The 15,486-nt window shown below is 39.8% G+C and overlaps 1 protein-coding gene and 1 long non-coding RNA gene across 2 annotated transcripts in view; one reads left to right on the forward strand and one right to left on the reverse strand.

The window, feature by feature from the left end:
- Positions 1-1,064: 1,064 nt before the first annotated feature.
- LOC128776187 (uncharacterized) lies at positions 1,065-7,442 on the reverse strand. Its single transcript, XR_008421234.1, has 2 exons — positions 7,266-7,442; positions 1,065-7,143 (listed from the first exon to the last, which is right to left on the reverse strand). It is a non-coding gene; the product is annotated as an uncharacterized LOC128776187 (long non-coding RNA).
- Positions 7,443-7,474: 32 nt separating this feature from the next.
- ANKRD42 (ankyrin repeat domain 42) overlaps positions 7,475-15,486 on the forward strand; it is a gene marked incomplete at its 5' end in the record, with an annotated part of 73,975 nt that continues 65,963 nt past the window's right edge. The window contains 2 exons of the mRNA XM_019449550.2: positions 7,475-8,507; positions 11,838-12,001. Coding sequence (XP_019305095.2) covers positions 7,475-8,507; positions 11,838-12,001 — 1,197 coding nt within the window. The remainder of the gene's footprint in view (positions 8,508-11,837; positions 12,002-15,486) is intronic.

The following is a 15,486-nucleotide window of genomic DNA, read 5'->3' on the forward strand; positions in this document are numbered from 1 at the left end:
CTTCAAGTTTGTATCTTTTTATTTCTTCAATGGCTTTAGAATGGCTTCTTTTTCTTACGTCTTGTTCATCACTCTGTTCTTTAAAACCTGAGCATGGCACCTGCTATATATAAGGCAGGATCTCTGAGATGCAAGATTAATCTTTCCTGTCATCTATTGGAGATGGGCATACAAAACAGTGAAAGTCAGTTTGTTGAGCACTTGCTATGTGGTAGGCATTGGCAAACTTTTTACATATATTTTCTGTGGTATTTACAGATACTACTACATAGCAGAGTGTGTCCCCCTACAGATTGAGTCACTAAAAACAGTTGAACAAGAATGTAGATCTGGCTTTACTTCATTTTACTGCGATTACTACTTCATTTCTGCAATTAAAAAAATAAGTAGGTACACTAAACTACCTGGAAGTTGGTTAAGGAAGACTTAAAGGTGGTGGTATTTGAGTCTTGGAGGATAACTAGGAGTCCACATATCTATGGAGAATGAACAGCAAACTTAAAATCTTGAAAACATGTGTTTTCAAATGTTTATGTGGTTAAAACCCAACAACTTTGAAAATTATGAAGTCTTCTTTGTCATGCTTAGTTGTATTACACTGGGGAGCATGGGAGCCACTAGAAATTGTAAACAGACCCTATCTGCATGTTTTTCTTTTTTTTTTTAAGATGAAAGTGAATACAAGAGATTGTCAAATGCTATTATAGAGAGGTTCAGTCAGAAAACTTAGGTGTCCAGTGGATTTGAGAGGTAACATATTTGTGATAGCTGAACTTAGGAATATACATGAACACTGTCATGGAAGAAAGGCTGGGGTCTGCATCCAAAAACATAGGCAAAATTTTCTGTTGTACCTTCCTTTGGGGAGACCATAACTTTATCAAAGGCTTAAAGGTATGACAATCAAAAGAAAGGTGACATTCAAACCTACCAGTGTACCAAAAGTATCCATACCAAGGAAGAAGGTCAAGGACAGGTCCCTGGGGAGCAAACATTTAGACTCCTAGGTGGGAAGGTGAGAAAGAAGCCCTATTGAAAATATAAAACCAGTAATGGTAAAATGGTAAAACAAAACAAAAGTTTAAAGACTGGGTAGTAAACAAGCCAAGAAAATATGGAATGACTGAGAAACAATTGACTGAAGAACAGCTAGGTATGGGTGCCAACACCAGTAGCAATGGGTTGTGTGAGAGGTAACACAATAGTAAGAGCTACTCTTATGAAATTTAACTAGAGATTTAATTGTAGTTAGAATGAGGCAAAAAAGAGATGTTAACATGTATATTAAAAGGAGTTCATTGGAGAGACATGTTGAAGACAGATGATTGACCAATCTCAGAGTTGGAAAGAGATTATCAACAGCACAAAAGGAATTAGCTTTGGAGTGGCAGATGGACAATACTTTATGAGATGATTACAGGTATTTACAGTTGGAATTGAAAATTTAGTTCCTAGTTTTTGACACAGGAGGCTGGATGTTGGATAGTGATTTAGGTGTGTGGCCCTGAAATTTCACTGCATTAGAATCAGTGAATATTAAGAACAGATTGTTTATCTCTGGAGGGTCTCATTTAGTAGATTCTCATTCATTCAGGTGCCTCTACCATTTAAGAAGCTCCATAGTTATACCTGAAAATAATGTCAATTAAATCTTAATTAAAAGAAACACCATAGTTGATTTTTAATGAACAGCTAGATCTGATAACTTACCTAGAAAGAAGCAACACTGAATTATAGGCCCCCAAAATGGAAAAGTAAGTCAACACATACCCCTGGGAACTAGAACTAGTAAGTAATCTACAATATGAAGTGTAGCAAGGAAAGCCAAAGGAAGCCTCAGGGAAGATGGAATATTGTCTTTTAAAGTAATAGTTGAAGTTTGTGAGAATAAAAGGGTTATTTCCTAAAACTTACAAATTTTCTTTCTTTACAATGTTCTGATTTTAACATAATTTGCTTACTTAAAACTTTGAATTTCAATGTTCTGGAAAATACTAAAATACAACCTTATTCAGCTAAAAATAAAATAAGATTTGGCAAAAAAAAAAAAAAAAAAAGACCTAATTATATAATAAAAATTCTAAGATTTCCATGTAACAGCTTAGCCTAAAATAGAACATTCTAGATTCCAGTTTTGTTTTCCTGGCTGACTTTGTTTTTACAAACCATTTAGCAACTATTAAATGCTGTAAGAGGTTTATACAGAATATTCAGAAAAAATGTAAGAAGGCATCTATCTAATCATTCCTGCAAGTGGAAAGATTTAGCAGACTAAAGAGGAATCTGGACGTAGAAATGGAACGTCAGGTTACTGTCAAGGCCTGAACTTCTGTAGAAGTAGGGTTTTCTAATCCTATACGGGGTCACTTTGCTGTGCAGGTGGGAAAGAGCAAGAAACCAAGGCACCCATGGAGTGTCTAGTCAGTTTGCAGGTGTGCACCAAAGGGAGAGCAAGGATGCTGGAGAAGCAAGAGCGTGCCTACACAGAAGGGAGAGGATTGCCTGGTGTTGGCTTTACTCCCTCTTCTGGAACTAGATGCAGTTTATCTATGGGGGATTAGGCAGACCCCTCTTTGGAAAACCTGAGAGGTGGAACCATAAGCTTCCACTTCTCTGGAATGCTGAGATGCCCACTTCAGTGTTCTGGAATTTCACTTGAGAAATTTCCTTCAGTCAGTCCCTCACTTACCTTGAAATCCTGTGCATTCTGAGTTTTTACATCTTGACTCCTAAATTTTCCCAATGACTCCTTGCCAAAACAAGTGTTTTTCTTAGTCTCTTAATCTCTCCTGGCCCACATACTCCTTTAAAAGTACTTTCTTCTGCTTTATACAGCAATGCATGTTTTCCTATTCTTTTGTACTTTGGAAGAACTTTTTTTTAATTAAAAAAATCAAATAACATAAAGTCTCCTTTCACATCTTTCTTGTTCTATAAAGTAACTACTGAATTTATCTTCTGTAGATCTTTTTTTGAAAAAAAACTAAAATGAGATTGCATGTGCAGTTTGCCTTTTTTTAAATTCAGTGTATCTTTTTCCATGTTGATGTAGATCCTCATTTCTACAACTGTGTAATATTTCATATGAATGCAGCCTAATTTACCCATTGTTTCACTGATATTCAAGTGTCTATTCACAACTATAATGTGTTGCAGCGACTATCCTACTGTAAGTGATTTCTGAGATTTTACAACTGGATAAAGTTACCAAGTATGCAGTGTACATTTAGAATTTTGACAATGCCAAATTGTCCTCCTTGGGTCACACCAATTTAATCTCTCACCAGCAGGGTGTTTTGTTTAGTAAACCTCTTCCAATACTCATTATCCATTTTTTTAGTTTTTACTAGTGATGTGCAAAGAGCATTCTTTCTTGTGCATTTGAGTATCTTTTAACTTGCTTTTTTTTCAAATTGATGTCAACTAATACAACATACAGTAGTTTCAGGTGTACTTGCTCTTATTTTTAATTATGTTTTTTGTGCATTACTTCTAGAGTTATTCTTTTTCAGACTTGATAATAAAGCTGGTCTACCTTTGATCTCAACTGCATGTTAACATACCTTGTAGCCTTTTATGTTTATACATTTTTTCTCTGTGGTCTTCAGGGTTCATATTGCTTAGGAAGGCCTTTGCAATATGCATAAAACAACCTTTAATTCTTAAATTTTTGTATATGGAAATGAAGAGCCTACATTCCTGTATTTGAAATGCTACCTCTATAATGAACATACACATGGATTATTTCTGAATTCTAGTTTGTTCCATTAATCGAATTGTCCAGTCCTATTCCAATACCTCCCTGTTCTAAATACTCTAGCTTTGTACTTGTGATGTGTATTTGGGTTATTGTATTTTTTTTAAAAAAACATTTTGGTTAATCTTGCACATACATTCTTCCAGAGAAACTTTAAAACCATTTTGTTGGGTGCCTGGGTAGCTCAGTCAGTTGAGCATCCTTCAGCTCAGGTCATGATCCATGGTATGTCAGTCATGATCCATGGTATGTCAGGTTCTGCACTGACAGCGCAGAGCCTGCTGGGATTCCTTCTATCCTCTCTCTCTGCCCCTCCCCCGTTTGTGCTTTCACTCAAAATAAATGAACCTTAAAAAACCCCAAAACTTCAGATAATAAAAATCATCTTGTTGATTTCCACTAAAAATTGTTAAGTATTTTTCCTTGGAATGCAAAAAATTTATAATCTGAGGTGAATCTTATCTTTCCATTGCTGAGCCTACTCATGTAGGGGCACAGCATTCTTTCCATTTATTTTGATTTTCTGTAACATACATAAATGAAATTTTATGTTTTGATGTAGGTTTTCCTTTTTTCTTGATAGATTTCTAGACTATTTCACCATTGTTGCTGCTAATGTGAATAGTTCTTTAGAAGTTGATTATCTGGTTTATAAAAAATCTCAATGTTGCTCTGAGAGCTTACCATCTTCCTTCCAATGTTTCATAGTTTTTTAGTTGTTTTAGATTTCCAGGTAAACATTATCATATACCTTAATTTCTTCCTTTCCGATTTCATACCTTACCTTACTACAGTGGATCCCTAATTCTCAGAACAATGTTTAATTGTAGGAATGACAGCAGATAACCTAAACAATGCCATTAAGTGTGCTGTTTATCTTTGGTTGATACCCTTCATACAGTTAAGCAAGCTTCCTTTTATTACTTAATATGAACTGTATTTTTCTTTAAGAAATCAGTAATTTTCAGTATCAATTAAGATTATATAGTTTTTCTTCTTCAACGTAGGAAATTTTCATTCTATGTCTAATGTTGATCATCCTTGACCATAACGCAACTTGGTTATTATGTTATTTTCTAAATGTACTGGTGGCTTCTTAGTTTCCTTAATTTCTTTGCAGGTATATTCCTAAGCGGCACTGAGCTGGGTTTTTTTTTTCAGTATCCTTGTCTAGATTCTGTTACAGTTCTGCTACCTTCATATCTGGGATATACTACATTCTTCTCTATGCTTTGTTCCTGGTGACTTTTGTCAGGGGTATGTAGAGCATTCTTTTATGCTTCCTTTATTAAGGTTTTCTAACTCTTCAGTCAATTTTTTGAAATCTGTATTTTCCTAGAAAATTATCCAAGTCAATTTTCAAGATTATTAGTATATAAGGCTATGCTAGGGGTGCCTGGGTGGCTTAGTCGGTCAAGCATCTGACTTCAGTTCAGGTCATGATCTCATGGTTAGTGGGTTCGAGCCCCACGTCGGGCTCTGTGCTGACAGCTCATAGCCTGCAGCCTGCTTCAGACTGTATCTCCCTCTCTCTTTCAAAAATGAATAAACATTATAAAAAAAAAAAGGCTAGGCTAAATTCACTTCTAATTTTGGAGGTCCCTAATATCCATATGTTCCCTTTGTTTCCAAAATTGTTTTCTCCTTTTCTTCTTTAGATTTGCTAAGTGTCTACTCTTTTCAAACAACAGCTATTATTACTAATTTTATTTTCTATTTCATTAATATCTTTTATTTTTAATTCCTTTTATTTTGGGAGATCTTATTTTTTCTGCTTCTTTGCTGTTTCTGTTTTCTTTTCTGATCCTTCCTGCCATGTGCGTATCTTTTAAGGATGTGCTGACCCTCAGTGAGTTTATCCACACAACATAGCAACATATGAAGCCTTTACCATTAGCCTATGTAGCCTATGCAGGCTACAAAGTCTGTATTAATCTGGAGTCAGAGTGGGTTCCAATTCCCCACTTCCTACTTATGAGATCTCGGCCAAATGTGAGCAGTTTCTTCATCTGTAAAACAGAAATAATAATACAGATTAAGTTTGAAACTATTTGCAAATCATTTAGCATAGAAACTTGCTCCTATTAGTAACTCAATAGGTGTTTGGTAAGACAAAACACCTCAGTTGTCCTATTTCTAAAAATAAGGGGATTGGGATGACTAATCCCCAATTCCCTCCCAAGTGCAAAAAAGTTTATTTTCAGTCTATCAGTTCATCCACCAGACAATCAACTGATCAAGCCACCCACGAACCCCCACCACAATTACTAAGCCTTCCACTTGAACTAAGTATTCCAAATGTCAGGAACACCAAGATGAATAATGAAAAAGTCTTTACCTTCCAGAAGCTCAGAGTCCTTGGGGAGTAGGGGTGAAGATCAACTATTAAACAGTAATTATAATGTAATATGGTAAGTGGTTTAATAAAGTCTGTGGAAATTCAGACTTTGAAAAGTATGTGCAGCAAAATCAAAGACCTAGATTGAAAACCTAATTGAGATACTTAATACTAGCTGTGAACCTTCAGGCAAGTAATGTTGATGCTTTATTTCTCTTTCTGTCTCTATACCGTCCTGGTAGGTTAAGGATTGAATAAGAAAACAAATACAAAGTATAAAGTGCCAGAGTCACATGAACTCAGCAAATAGCAGTTGTTAACATTACTAATATTACAAGAGGCTATGGAAGTTAAAGAAAGCCAATTTACTGTACTTCAAGAGAGGAATGATAGGGTCTGGGGAATATCCCAAATGTGTTTACGGAACAAACCCTGAGGATTGGAAAAAAAAAAAAAAAAAAGAATGAAAGGGCAATTAAGGTGGGTGATGCTCTTAAAGGGCAGAGAATTCTAATTTTTGTGTTCTCTGCTGCTAGCATTAAATCCAACCCACATATTCCTTCTCTGTCTCCGTTTTTTAGTAGGCTCCACGCCCAACGTGGGGCTCGAACTCAAGACCTGGAGATCAAGAGTCCCGTGCTCTACAGACTGAGGTAGCTAGGTGCCCCGTGAACCATGTATTTTCAATAAAGAGTGAATGGAAGAATACCCGTTAAATAATAAGGTTGGAGAAATAAAAGATTTGAGCGAAACTGTTGCAAGTATCATTTTACATTAAAGGGAACCTAGGAGTTAGAGTCAGGAATCATGGAGCAGTCTTTTGACTACTGACCTGTGTTTATACTGGCTCCACAACTTACCTGCTGTTTGGCTTTAGCAAATTACTGAGACGTTGAATCGCCTCACCTACAAAACAGGGCTAACACCTACCTTACACAATTATGCTCAGAATTTAGTACCAAGCAATTATCCAAGAGCCTGGCACTAATAAAACATTCAATAATGAAAGCGGCTGCAGCTAACTTCTCCTTTGGGTCTTTCTCAGTACCTGTGAAATGACAGGATAAGAACAAATTTCCTCCAATGTTCCAAAAAGCACTGAAAAATTATACTAGGTTTGCCAAGGACGAAGAAAGGCCCCGCCCGGCCCGCGCCACACAGGTCACCTACGCAAACTGCAGTCCTGGAGCCCGTATCTGCGTCGCTGAGCCATGGAAGGCGTGATCGATGCCAGGCCGTTAGAGAGACGGGGCCTAGACAGGCTGCATGTGAGACCCCGCGGAATCTCAGGAACACCAGCCCACACCACCATCCGATTTCTCTAGAGGCGAAGCCTCGAAAAAGGTTGAGGGGAGGCCGGAAGTGACGCAAGGTCGTGAGGAACCGGAAATGACCGCAGCACGCCGGAAGTTTACCCGTTTCCAAGGCAACGGCTCCACCGCAACTACGACCGGTTAGCTGTAGTCGGGACGCTGGAAAGCACCTCGGAGGAGAGGGTAGCAGCTGACGGCGGCCGCCGCCAGAGCGACTCGCGGAGAGTAGCAATCGAAGACGGCGGCCGCCTCACTAGTCATCGCGTTTGGAGGACAAACGGCCGACGTGGTCAAAGCGGCGGCCAGTTAAGGGAAAGAGTTAGCGAAGACAGGGGAAGTATCCGTGAAGACGGCGGCCACCTCTATAGGGGCTCTAGAAGAGTACGTGAAGACATCGGCTTCTCCCGCAGTGACTCGAGAAGAGTCAATGAAGACCTTGGCAGTGTCCCTCTGGAGAGAGTTAGGGGAGATGGTGGCCGCTGTTACAGCACCTCCTGGGAGACATTAAGGGGAGACCGCGGCTTCAGCAGCAGCGACGTGAATTTAAGTGAAGTCGGTAGCCACCAAACTAGTGACTGTGAGGGACCGGTCCGAGAAGACCGCGGCCTCCGCTTCAGTGATTCTTGGGAGGGGGTCAGAGAAGTCCCCCAAACCAGCGACTCCGGGGAGAGAAGCAGTGACTACCACAGCCGCCGCCTCAGTGACTCTTGGGAGGAAGGGAGTGCCGATGGCGGCCACAGCCTCAGTAATTCCTGGGACGAAGTAAGTGAAGATCGCGGCTACGCGGCCAGCGACTCCTCTGCGGTGAGCGTCAGCATAGACGCCAGCCGCCGCCTCAGTGGATTCTGGGAGGGAGAAAGTATAGACGAGGGTTCCCGCTGCTGGAGCTCCTGGGAGAGAACCAGGGAGGACGGCGGCCCCGGTGCTAGCGACGACGAAGGCGGTAGCCGCTGCAGTGGCTCGTGGGTGACAGCGAGTGAAGATCACCGTAGCAGTAGGGGCCTGGACTCGATTCCTCCCCGAAGTCCGCGGGATCGCACCATGCCGGTGGTGTCAGATTCAGGCCCCTCCACTTCCTCTAGGGAGACTGCAACCCCAAGTGAGTCAGACTACTTCTCTTGCCCGTCTCTGCCTCTCTTCTCACTTCACCCACATCACCGTTGGCCCTTTCTGGTAGTTTCGTTTCTCAGCTGTTACTCCTAATTTCCCTCTGACATATTTTAAGTGGGTCCCAAGGCTGTTCACCTGTTTCTCATCCTCCCTCCAGGTTTCCTCACTTTCTTCCCACCTGCTATATTCCCGAGACTTCCTACCCAGATTGACATCAACGCTTGTTAAATCTTATGGACCCTTGGCTTCTCTGCAGCATTTGACCCTGTGGAGATGACTTTAGATTTACCTAGTTTTCTTCCACTCTACTGACGCTCCCTTTCCCTTTGATGACTTTTCTACCATCCTCTCCTTAAATGCTGTACCCCCCCCCCCCCCCCCCCCCCGTGGATAGTGCCATCACTGATGCTTTTTTTTTTTTCCTGGTCGTGTACTATGACTTCAACCCCTTTGAAATCTTTATTATTCAACCATCCAGTAAATATTTACTGAGGGCTTACTATTTGCTGTATCTTAAGGATATATCAGTGAAGACGACAGACACATTCCTTACATTTTAGGAGGAAAAATAAATGAGCAAATAATGACTAGTGTGATGAATATTATAAAGAAGAGTACAGTGTCCTTGGCTTCAGAATGGGGTGAGGGTAGGTATCAGAAAAAAACTATGTATGAATACTGAGAGACACCTACCACTGAGATCTGCTGCAGACAAATATATACAGCTCCCTCTGGAACTCTTTGGCACCTCAAGATCAACATGAGAAAAATAGGATTTTGTGTCCATATGCCCTCTCCGTCCTTCTTGGAGTTATCCCATTATGCCTTCCTTATTTCACCCACTGTATGCATCCTATTTCCATATTTGTTGAATCTGTCTCCTTTTCTGTTCCTGCTGTTACTCTCAGTTGAGAGTTTCAGCGTCTCTGGTGTGGACCACTGTAGCTTCTTACAAGGTCTTCCTGAGTCTCTAGTCTTACCTTTTTGCTCCCCTTCAGGAATAGGATGGGTGTGTGTGTGTGTGTGTGTGTGTGTGTGTGTGTGTGTGGTTTCTTGACCACATCCTACAATTCATGCTGTCTAGGATGCCTTTCCCTGTCCCCATTTTATCTGGCAAACTCCTGTTAATCCTTGAAGATTCATCTTAGAACTCACCTTCCCCAGAAATCCTTTTCTTTCTCATTTCCTTCTATCCTGGCTGATTTAGAAGTCTTCTGTGCTTCCATAAGTTCTTATGAATATTTGTCATTGTTCTTATTGCATTATTTTATAATTTTTTTGTTTGTATCTCTCTGTGAGTTCTTTGAGGATAGAGACCATGTTGCCTTCATCTTTTTATCTTTATGGTAGAGACCAAATTAATGTTGAGTGGATACATGGGTGGATGAATGAATGAATTGGGATGGAATGTGGTGGGGGAGAAAAGGCTGTAAAGTTAGATGTAGCCAAGTTAGTGGAGGGCGTACATTGTCATACTGAGGGTTTGGGCTTTGTTCTCTAGATTAGCAGTGGATAACCAGATGCAGTTAGTGGAATAGAGGCATGGAGTGATCAGGATAGTGTCCTTGTACATGATGGCTTAGAATGTCCTGTATAAAATGGATTAGAGTAGAACATCATTTGTAGATCTTGTATTGCTAGTTTAAAGGAGAATAATGAAAGTCTGACCTAGGGGATTACGTCATTAAACAATTATTAAGTGGCTTGGTTATTTTTGGTGCCCTCCTTACTCCCTTCCCCATATGCATATTTCTTAATTGTTCTTCAAGATCTTGCTCACATGTTTACTAAGTCCCAACGTCTTAATTTCACCTATACTCACTTAGGGCAATACTGTCATTTTTTTTTATTTTATTGAATTTATCCAAATACATTTTATTTTTTTATTTTTTATTTTTTTTAATGTTTTTATTTATTTTTGAGACAGAGAGAGACAGAGCATGAATGGGGGAGGGGCAGAGAGAGAGGGAGACACAGAATCGGAAGCAGGCTCCAGGCTCTGAGCCATCAGCCCAGAGCCCAACGCGGGGCTCGAACTCACAGACTGCGAGACTGTGACCTGGCTGAAGTCGGACGCTTAACCGACTGAGCCACCCAGGCACCCCCAAATACATTTTAAAGTGTTGGTGGAAATAAAATGCATTAAATCCCTGTTCATTTGCCATCATATTATCTTAGTGCCTGGAACATGCTAGATGCTCAGAAAGGATTTTGAATAAAATGTATAGCATTTTGCTAAGGGGTGGCATGAGATGCAATTCCATCCCTCAAAGAAATTAACATTTGAGTTATTGAGAAAGGACATACACATGGATAAGTAGTAGTACAAGATAGCCTAGATTTTCTACCAGAAATGTCGGTGAGTTCTTTTGAAAACAGTTTGAGGTCAGGAATCATGCCTTTTTGTTTAGGAAATGCTTTGATTAAACTCTGTACTCTTCCTCCCTCAACAGCTGTTCATGCTGAGATATCTGTATTGCTTCTGGCTTACAGTACACATTAAATATTTCACAGTCACAATGCGGTCTTGTGATGTTTGGAACATTAAATTATAAAACATAAGACCCCTAGAGTGTATGAAGTAAAAATTGTGACCTGCCATTCCTTTCTTAGTGTAGTAGTATGAGAAGGATAAGAAAAGTATATTGATAGAATGTATCAGCCTATGTGAGGTGAGGCTTTTGTAAAGTCTTTATCACTGGAGAGTAGGCCTTTGTTACAGAGAATGCACTGGGTATATTTCAGAATGATTACTTTCCCCCTTCCCCTGCCGAAGACATGAAAAGAGTCTTCTTGACTTTTCACAGTGATAACCTGGTGGGATTTACCCTAGTGGGGTAAAATCTATGAAAATGTGGGGGCCTTCTAAGACTGTGGCCTCAAGAGTTTCTCACTCATAGGCTAATACTTTCCCGACATCTAGCAATTTGTCACAGTTACCATTTCAGTGCTTCTAGGAGTTTATGGCTCCAGTGGCTTCTGCTCCAGGTAAGCTGAACTTGTTTGTGCTTCTGTATTTGTGTGTCTCTCCAGACTTGAGGAGGCAGTTGACCTTGAGACCTCAGTTCTCTGATAAATCCAAGAAAAATAATTGATTTTCTGTTTGACAGCTTTTTTCCTGTATCTATGCGAGTGACAACTTCAATGCTCTTTACGTGTTAGAGCTGAAATGGAAGTCTGATTAAGATGTTAACCACAAATATCTTTGTAATAAATTATTTGGAAAATCAAAGTGATTTTGTGCTTTCTATTGAATCATTGCTTTAGGCTTTTTTTTTTTTTTTTTTTTTGTAATATATTTTAAGCAATTTTTCAATAGGTGCCCAGAAGAAAGTGCATTTTGGTAACATACATGATGCAGTACGGGCTGGAGATGTAAAGCAGCTTTCAGAAATAATAGAACGTGGAGCCAGCATTAACGAAGTTGACATTCTCCATAAGTTTTCCCCTTTACATTGGGCAGCACATTCTGGAAGTTTGGAGGTAAGAAGCTGTATAAATTATTAAACTGAAGTTTACAGCTGTTAGCAATTTTGAAAATTTAGCAAATAGGATTGAGACTTTATGCTAGGTATTTGAAATATTTTTCTTTTTCCTCTTTTTTTAAAGTTTGTTTGTTTGTTTGTTTATTTATTTATTTATTTATTGAGAGAGATAGAGTGTGAGCCGGAAGGGGCAGAGAGGGAAGGAGAGAGAGAATTCCAAGCAGGCTCCGCACTGTCAGAGCAGAGCCCCAAGGGGGCTCAAACCCACGAACTGTGAGATCACGACCTGGGCTGAGATCAGGAGCTGGATGCTCAACTGACTTAGCTACCCATGCGCCCCAGAAGTATTTTTCTTTTTCAATTCATCGTGATATTTGTTGTTCTGGTTACTGTACCTTTGTAACAAATTATCCCAAAAGTTAGTGGCATAAAATAACCATTGATACTCAGAAGCGAATCAGGAATTTGAATCTCATGGATAGCTCGTCTCTTTTTCATGATGTCTGGGGCTTCAGCTAGAAGATTGAAATACTGAGGCTGAAATCTTCTGAAGGCTTGTTCACGCAGATGTCTGGTGGAAGATGCAAGCTACAGGCTGGCTGCCTTAATTCCTCTCCATGTGAACTTTTATGTGAGGCCTCTCCACCTGGGCTAATTTGTGATTCCTCACAATGTGGTGGCTGAGTTCCAAAGGCAAGCCTGGAGGGTAACTTACAGAGGGTAACATATGAATACCTAATTCTATCAAATCTTAATATTTTTGCTATGGTTGCTTTAGATTTTTAGAAAATAAATGGAACCTCACAGATGTATTTGAAGTCCCTTAGCACCCCTCACGGGTGCCATTCCTCCCCTAACAACTCCAGAAGTAACTATTACCCTGCATTTGGTGTTTGATATTCCCATGTAGGGGCACCTGTGTGGCTCAGTCAGTTGAGCATCCGACTTTTAATTTGGGCTCAGGTCATAATCCTAGGGTCATGGGATTGAGCCCCATTCACCGTGGAGCCTGCTTGGGCCTGCCCCTCCCTCCCTCCCTCCCTCTCTCTCTCTCTCTCTCTCTCTCTCTCTCTTTCTCTCTTTCTTTCTCTCTCTCTCTCTCTCTCTCTCTCTCCCTTCCCCTTGCCCCCTCCCTTGCCCTTGGGCATGCTCTCCCTTTCTCTCTCTCTCAAAATAAATTAAAAAAATACTATCTATGTTTTATGTTGTTATTAAATGATTGTATCATTGTTCTTAATAACATTTTATATAAATGACATTATACTATGTTTATCATCCTGCAGCTTTTTGTGTTCAACAATGTATTTTTGAGGCTTAACTATGATGGCATTTATGTACTCCATTTCTTTCAGGCATGTTATAATTATTCTTAGACTAATATCATCCATTTTTCAATGGCTATTTAGTTGGTTTTCTTTTTTAGCTAGTACAGGCAGTGCTTACTGAATATTTTTATGCAAAAGTTATTCTCAGGTTGTGTACAAGGCCAACTGCACTTTTTCCTCATGATCAGAGATTATGTGTGGAGAACTTATTTTAATTACCGCATTTCCCTAGCCGGTAGGCTGCAGGAGGTCTGCTATGAAGTGTTTGTTTTTTCTCCCTACCACACAGAGACTGCTTTCTATGAAAATGGCTTCTCTGTGTGATTTCTTGTTTGTTTGGGTTTCTCTGCTTCTCAAAACTGAATCTGGCCTGGAGAATCTCTCCGCCAGTTGTGTGCCCCACTTGAACTGTTGTAAACAAGGATTTTTTGATTTGGCCTATTAGTGGCTTCCTCTCATCTAGGAAGTATGTGCCTTGATGGTTCTTTCTCAGTTTGTAGCCCTGGGTGGGTATGTTCTCTGTTTCCTTCCATATCCCTATTGGATCTACACTTCGGCAGCTTTTTCCCATTTGTTTTGTAGCTTCGGATGTTTCTTAGTTTCATCAAGGATAGAGTTTTATTCCTGTTTTTCTTGCCTTTTTTTTTTTTAATGATTTCAAAGAGAGTGGGGTTTCCTCTCTTTCGTGGTATCCTTTCAGCCTTTCTGATTACTCCCAGTCTTCTTTGGTTAACCTCCTCTGACTACTCTATAAATATAAGTATTTTTTATATTTCTGCTAATAGCCTTTTCTCTCCTACTTTATGTACTCTCTCTAGACAGTCTTTTAGCATTCCTTGGTTTTATCACTACTACATAATTACTGATTTGCTTTCTCTCTTGAACTCTGCTTATGTATCAGGTGCTTGATCAATAACAGCACATATGCATCTGACTGGATCTCTAATTGGTCCGAAACTAAACTAGTACTCTTTTCCCTCCCTTTCTTAGTTTTCCAGGCTATTGACTTGGCATCATTCTTGCATTGTCTCCATTTTTTCCAGAAGTGAAACACAATATCAACATTTGTCTGAAGGTGCACTTGATAATGCAGTGAGAACTGATCATTAGGTCATTGATTTTGTTCCATCTTTGTCTCCTGAGTTTGTCCTCTCCACCCTTTTAGCCACTGCTTTAGATCTAATTGATTTTCTTCTTTTGAAACCTTTAAGTCTGTGTAGTGACTCTTTATCCCCTATAGGATAAATTTCAAGCGACTTAATATAAGAGACTTCTCTCTGCAACCTCATCTCCCATCATACTTGTTTTATTCTGTAATACTGGTGACTACTGTCATTTCCTAAACTAGCCTGCTGTTCTTTGTTATCCTAGACTTTACACATACGGTTTTATCTGCCTGTTTTCACTCACCTCTTCCTACTGGTTACTTGGTTGAATTCCAGGTCAGGCAGCACCCACTTGGAAAAGCTTTGTGTGTCTCCCCCCCCCCCGCCCCCCCAACATCCCTTAGTAACCTACCTAGGAGCTACACCTAAATCTTACACATATTTTTAAAACTATATTTATTTGTATTTATCACATTGAATTGATCACTTTGAATCTCTTTTAGATTTTGAGCTCTTTGAAGGTACCATTTGGGTTTTGTTCCTCTTTTTTTCCACATTTGGCATATTGGATTCTCAATAAATGTTTGCTGTATAGCTGAATTTGCTGAACTAAATATATATACATTAAAAAAAAAACCCCACATATATGTGTGTGTGTGTGTGTGTGTGTGGTTTTTTTTTTTTTCTTATGATTTATTTTTGGGACACGCCTGAGTGGCTCAGTCAGTTGCGTGTCTGACTTTGGTTCAGGTTATGATCTCATGGTTTGTGGGTTCGAGCCCGTGTTGGGCTGTGTGCTGACAGATTCTGTGTCTCCCTCTCTCTCTGTCCTTCCCTCCACTCATGCTTCGTCTCTCTCTCTCAAAAATAAATAAATGTTAAAAAAAAAAATTAAAAGATTTATGTTTAGAGAGAGAGAGAGAACAAACAAGTGGGGAGAGAGGGAGGGAGAGGGGGAGAGAGAGAGAAAGAGAGAGAGAGAGAGGGAGAGAGAGAGAGAGAGAGAGAGAGAGAGAATGAATATGAATCTCAAGCAGGCTCCATGCCCAGCA

This window comes from Panthera pardus, unplaced genomic scaffold (assembly GCF_024362965.1).
Source record: "Panthera pardus isolate Hobbes unplaced genomic scaffold, ASM2436296v1 HiC_scaffold_12, whole genome shotgun sequence".
In the NCBI taxonomy this organism is placed as follows: domain Eukaryota; kingdom Metazoa; phylum Chordata; class Mammalia; order Carnivora; family Felidae; genus Panthera; species Panthera pardus.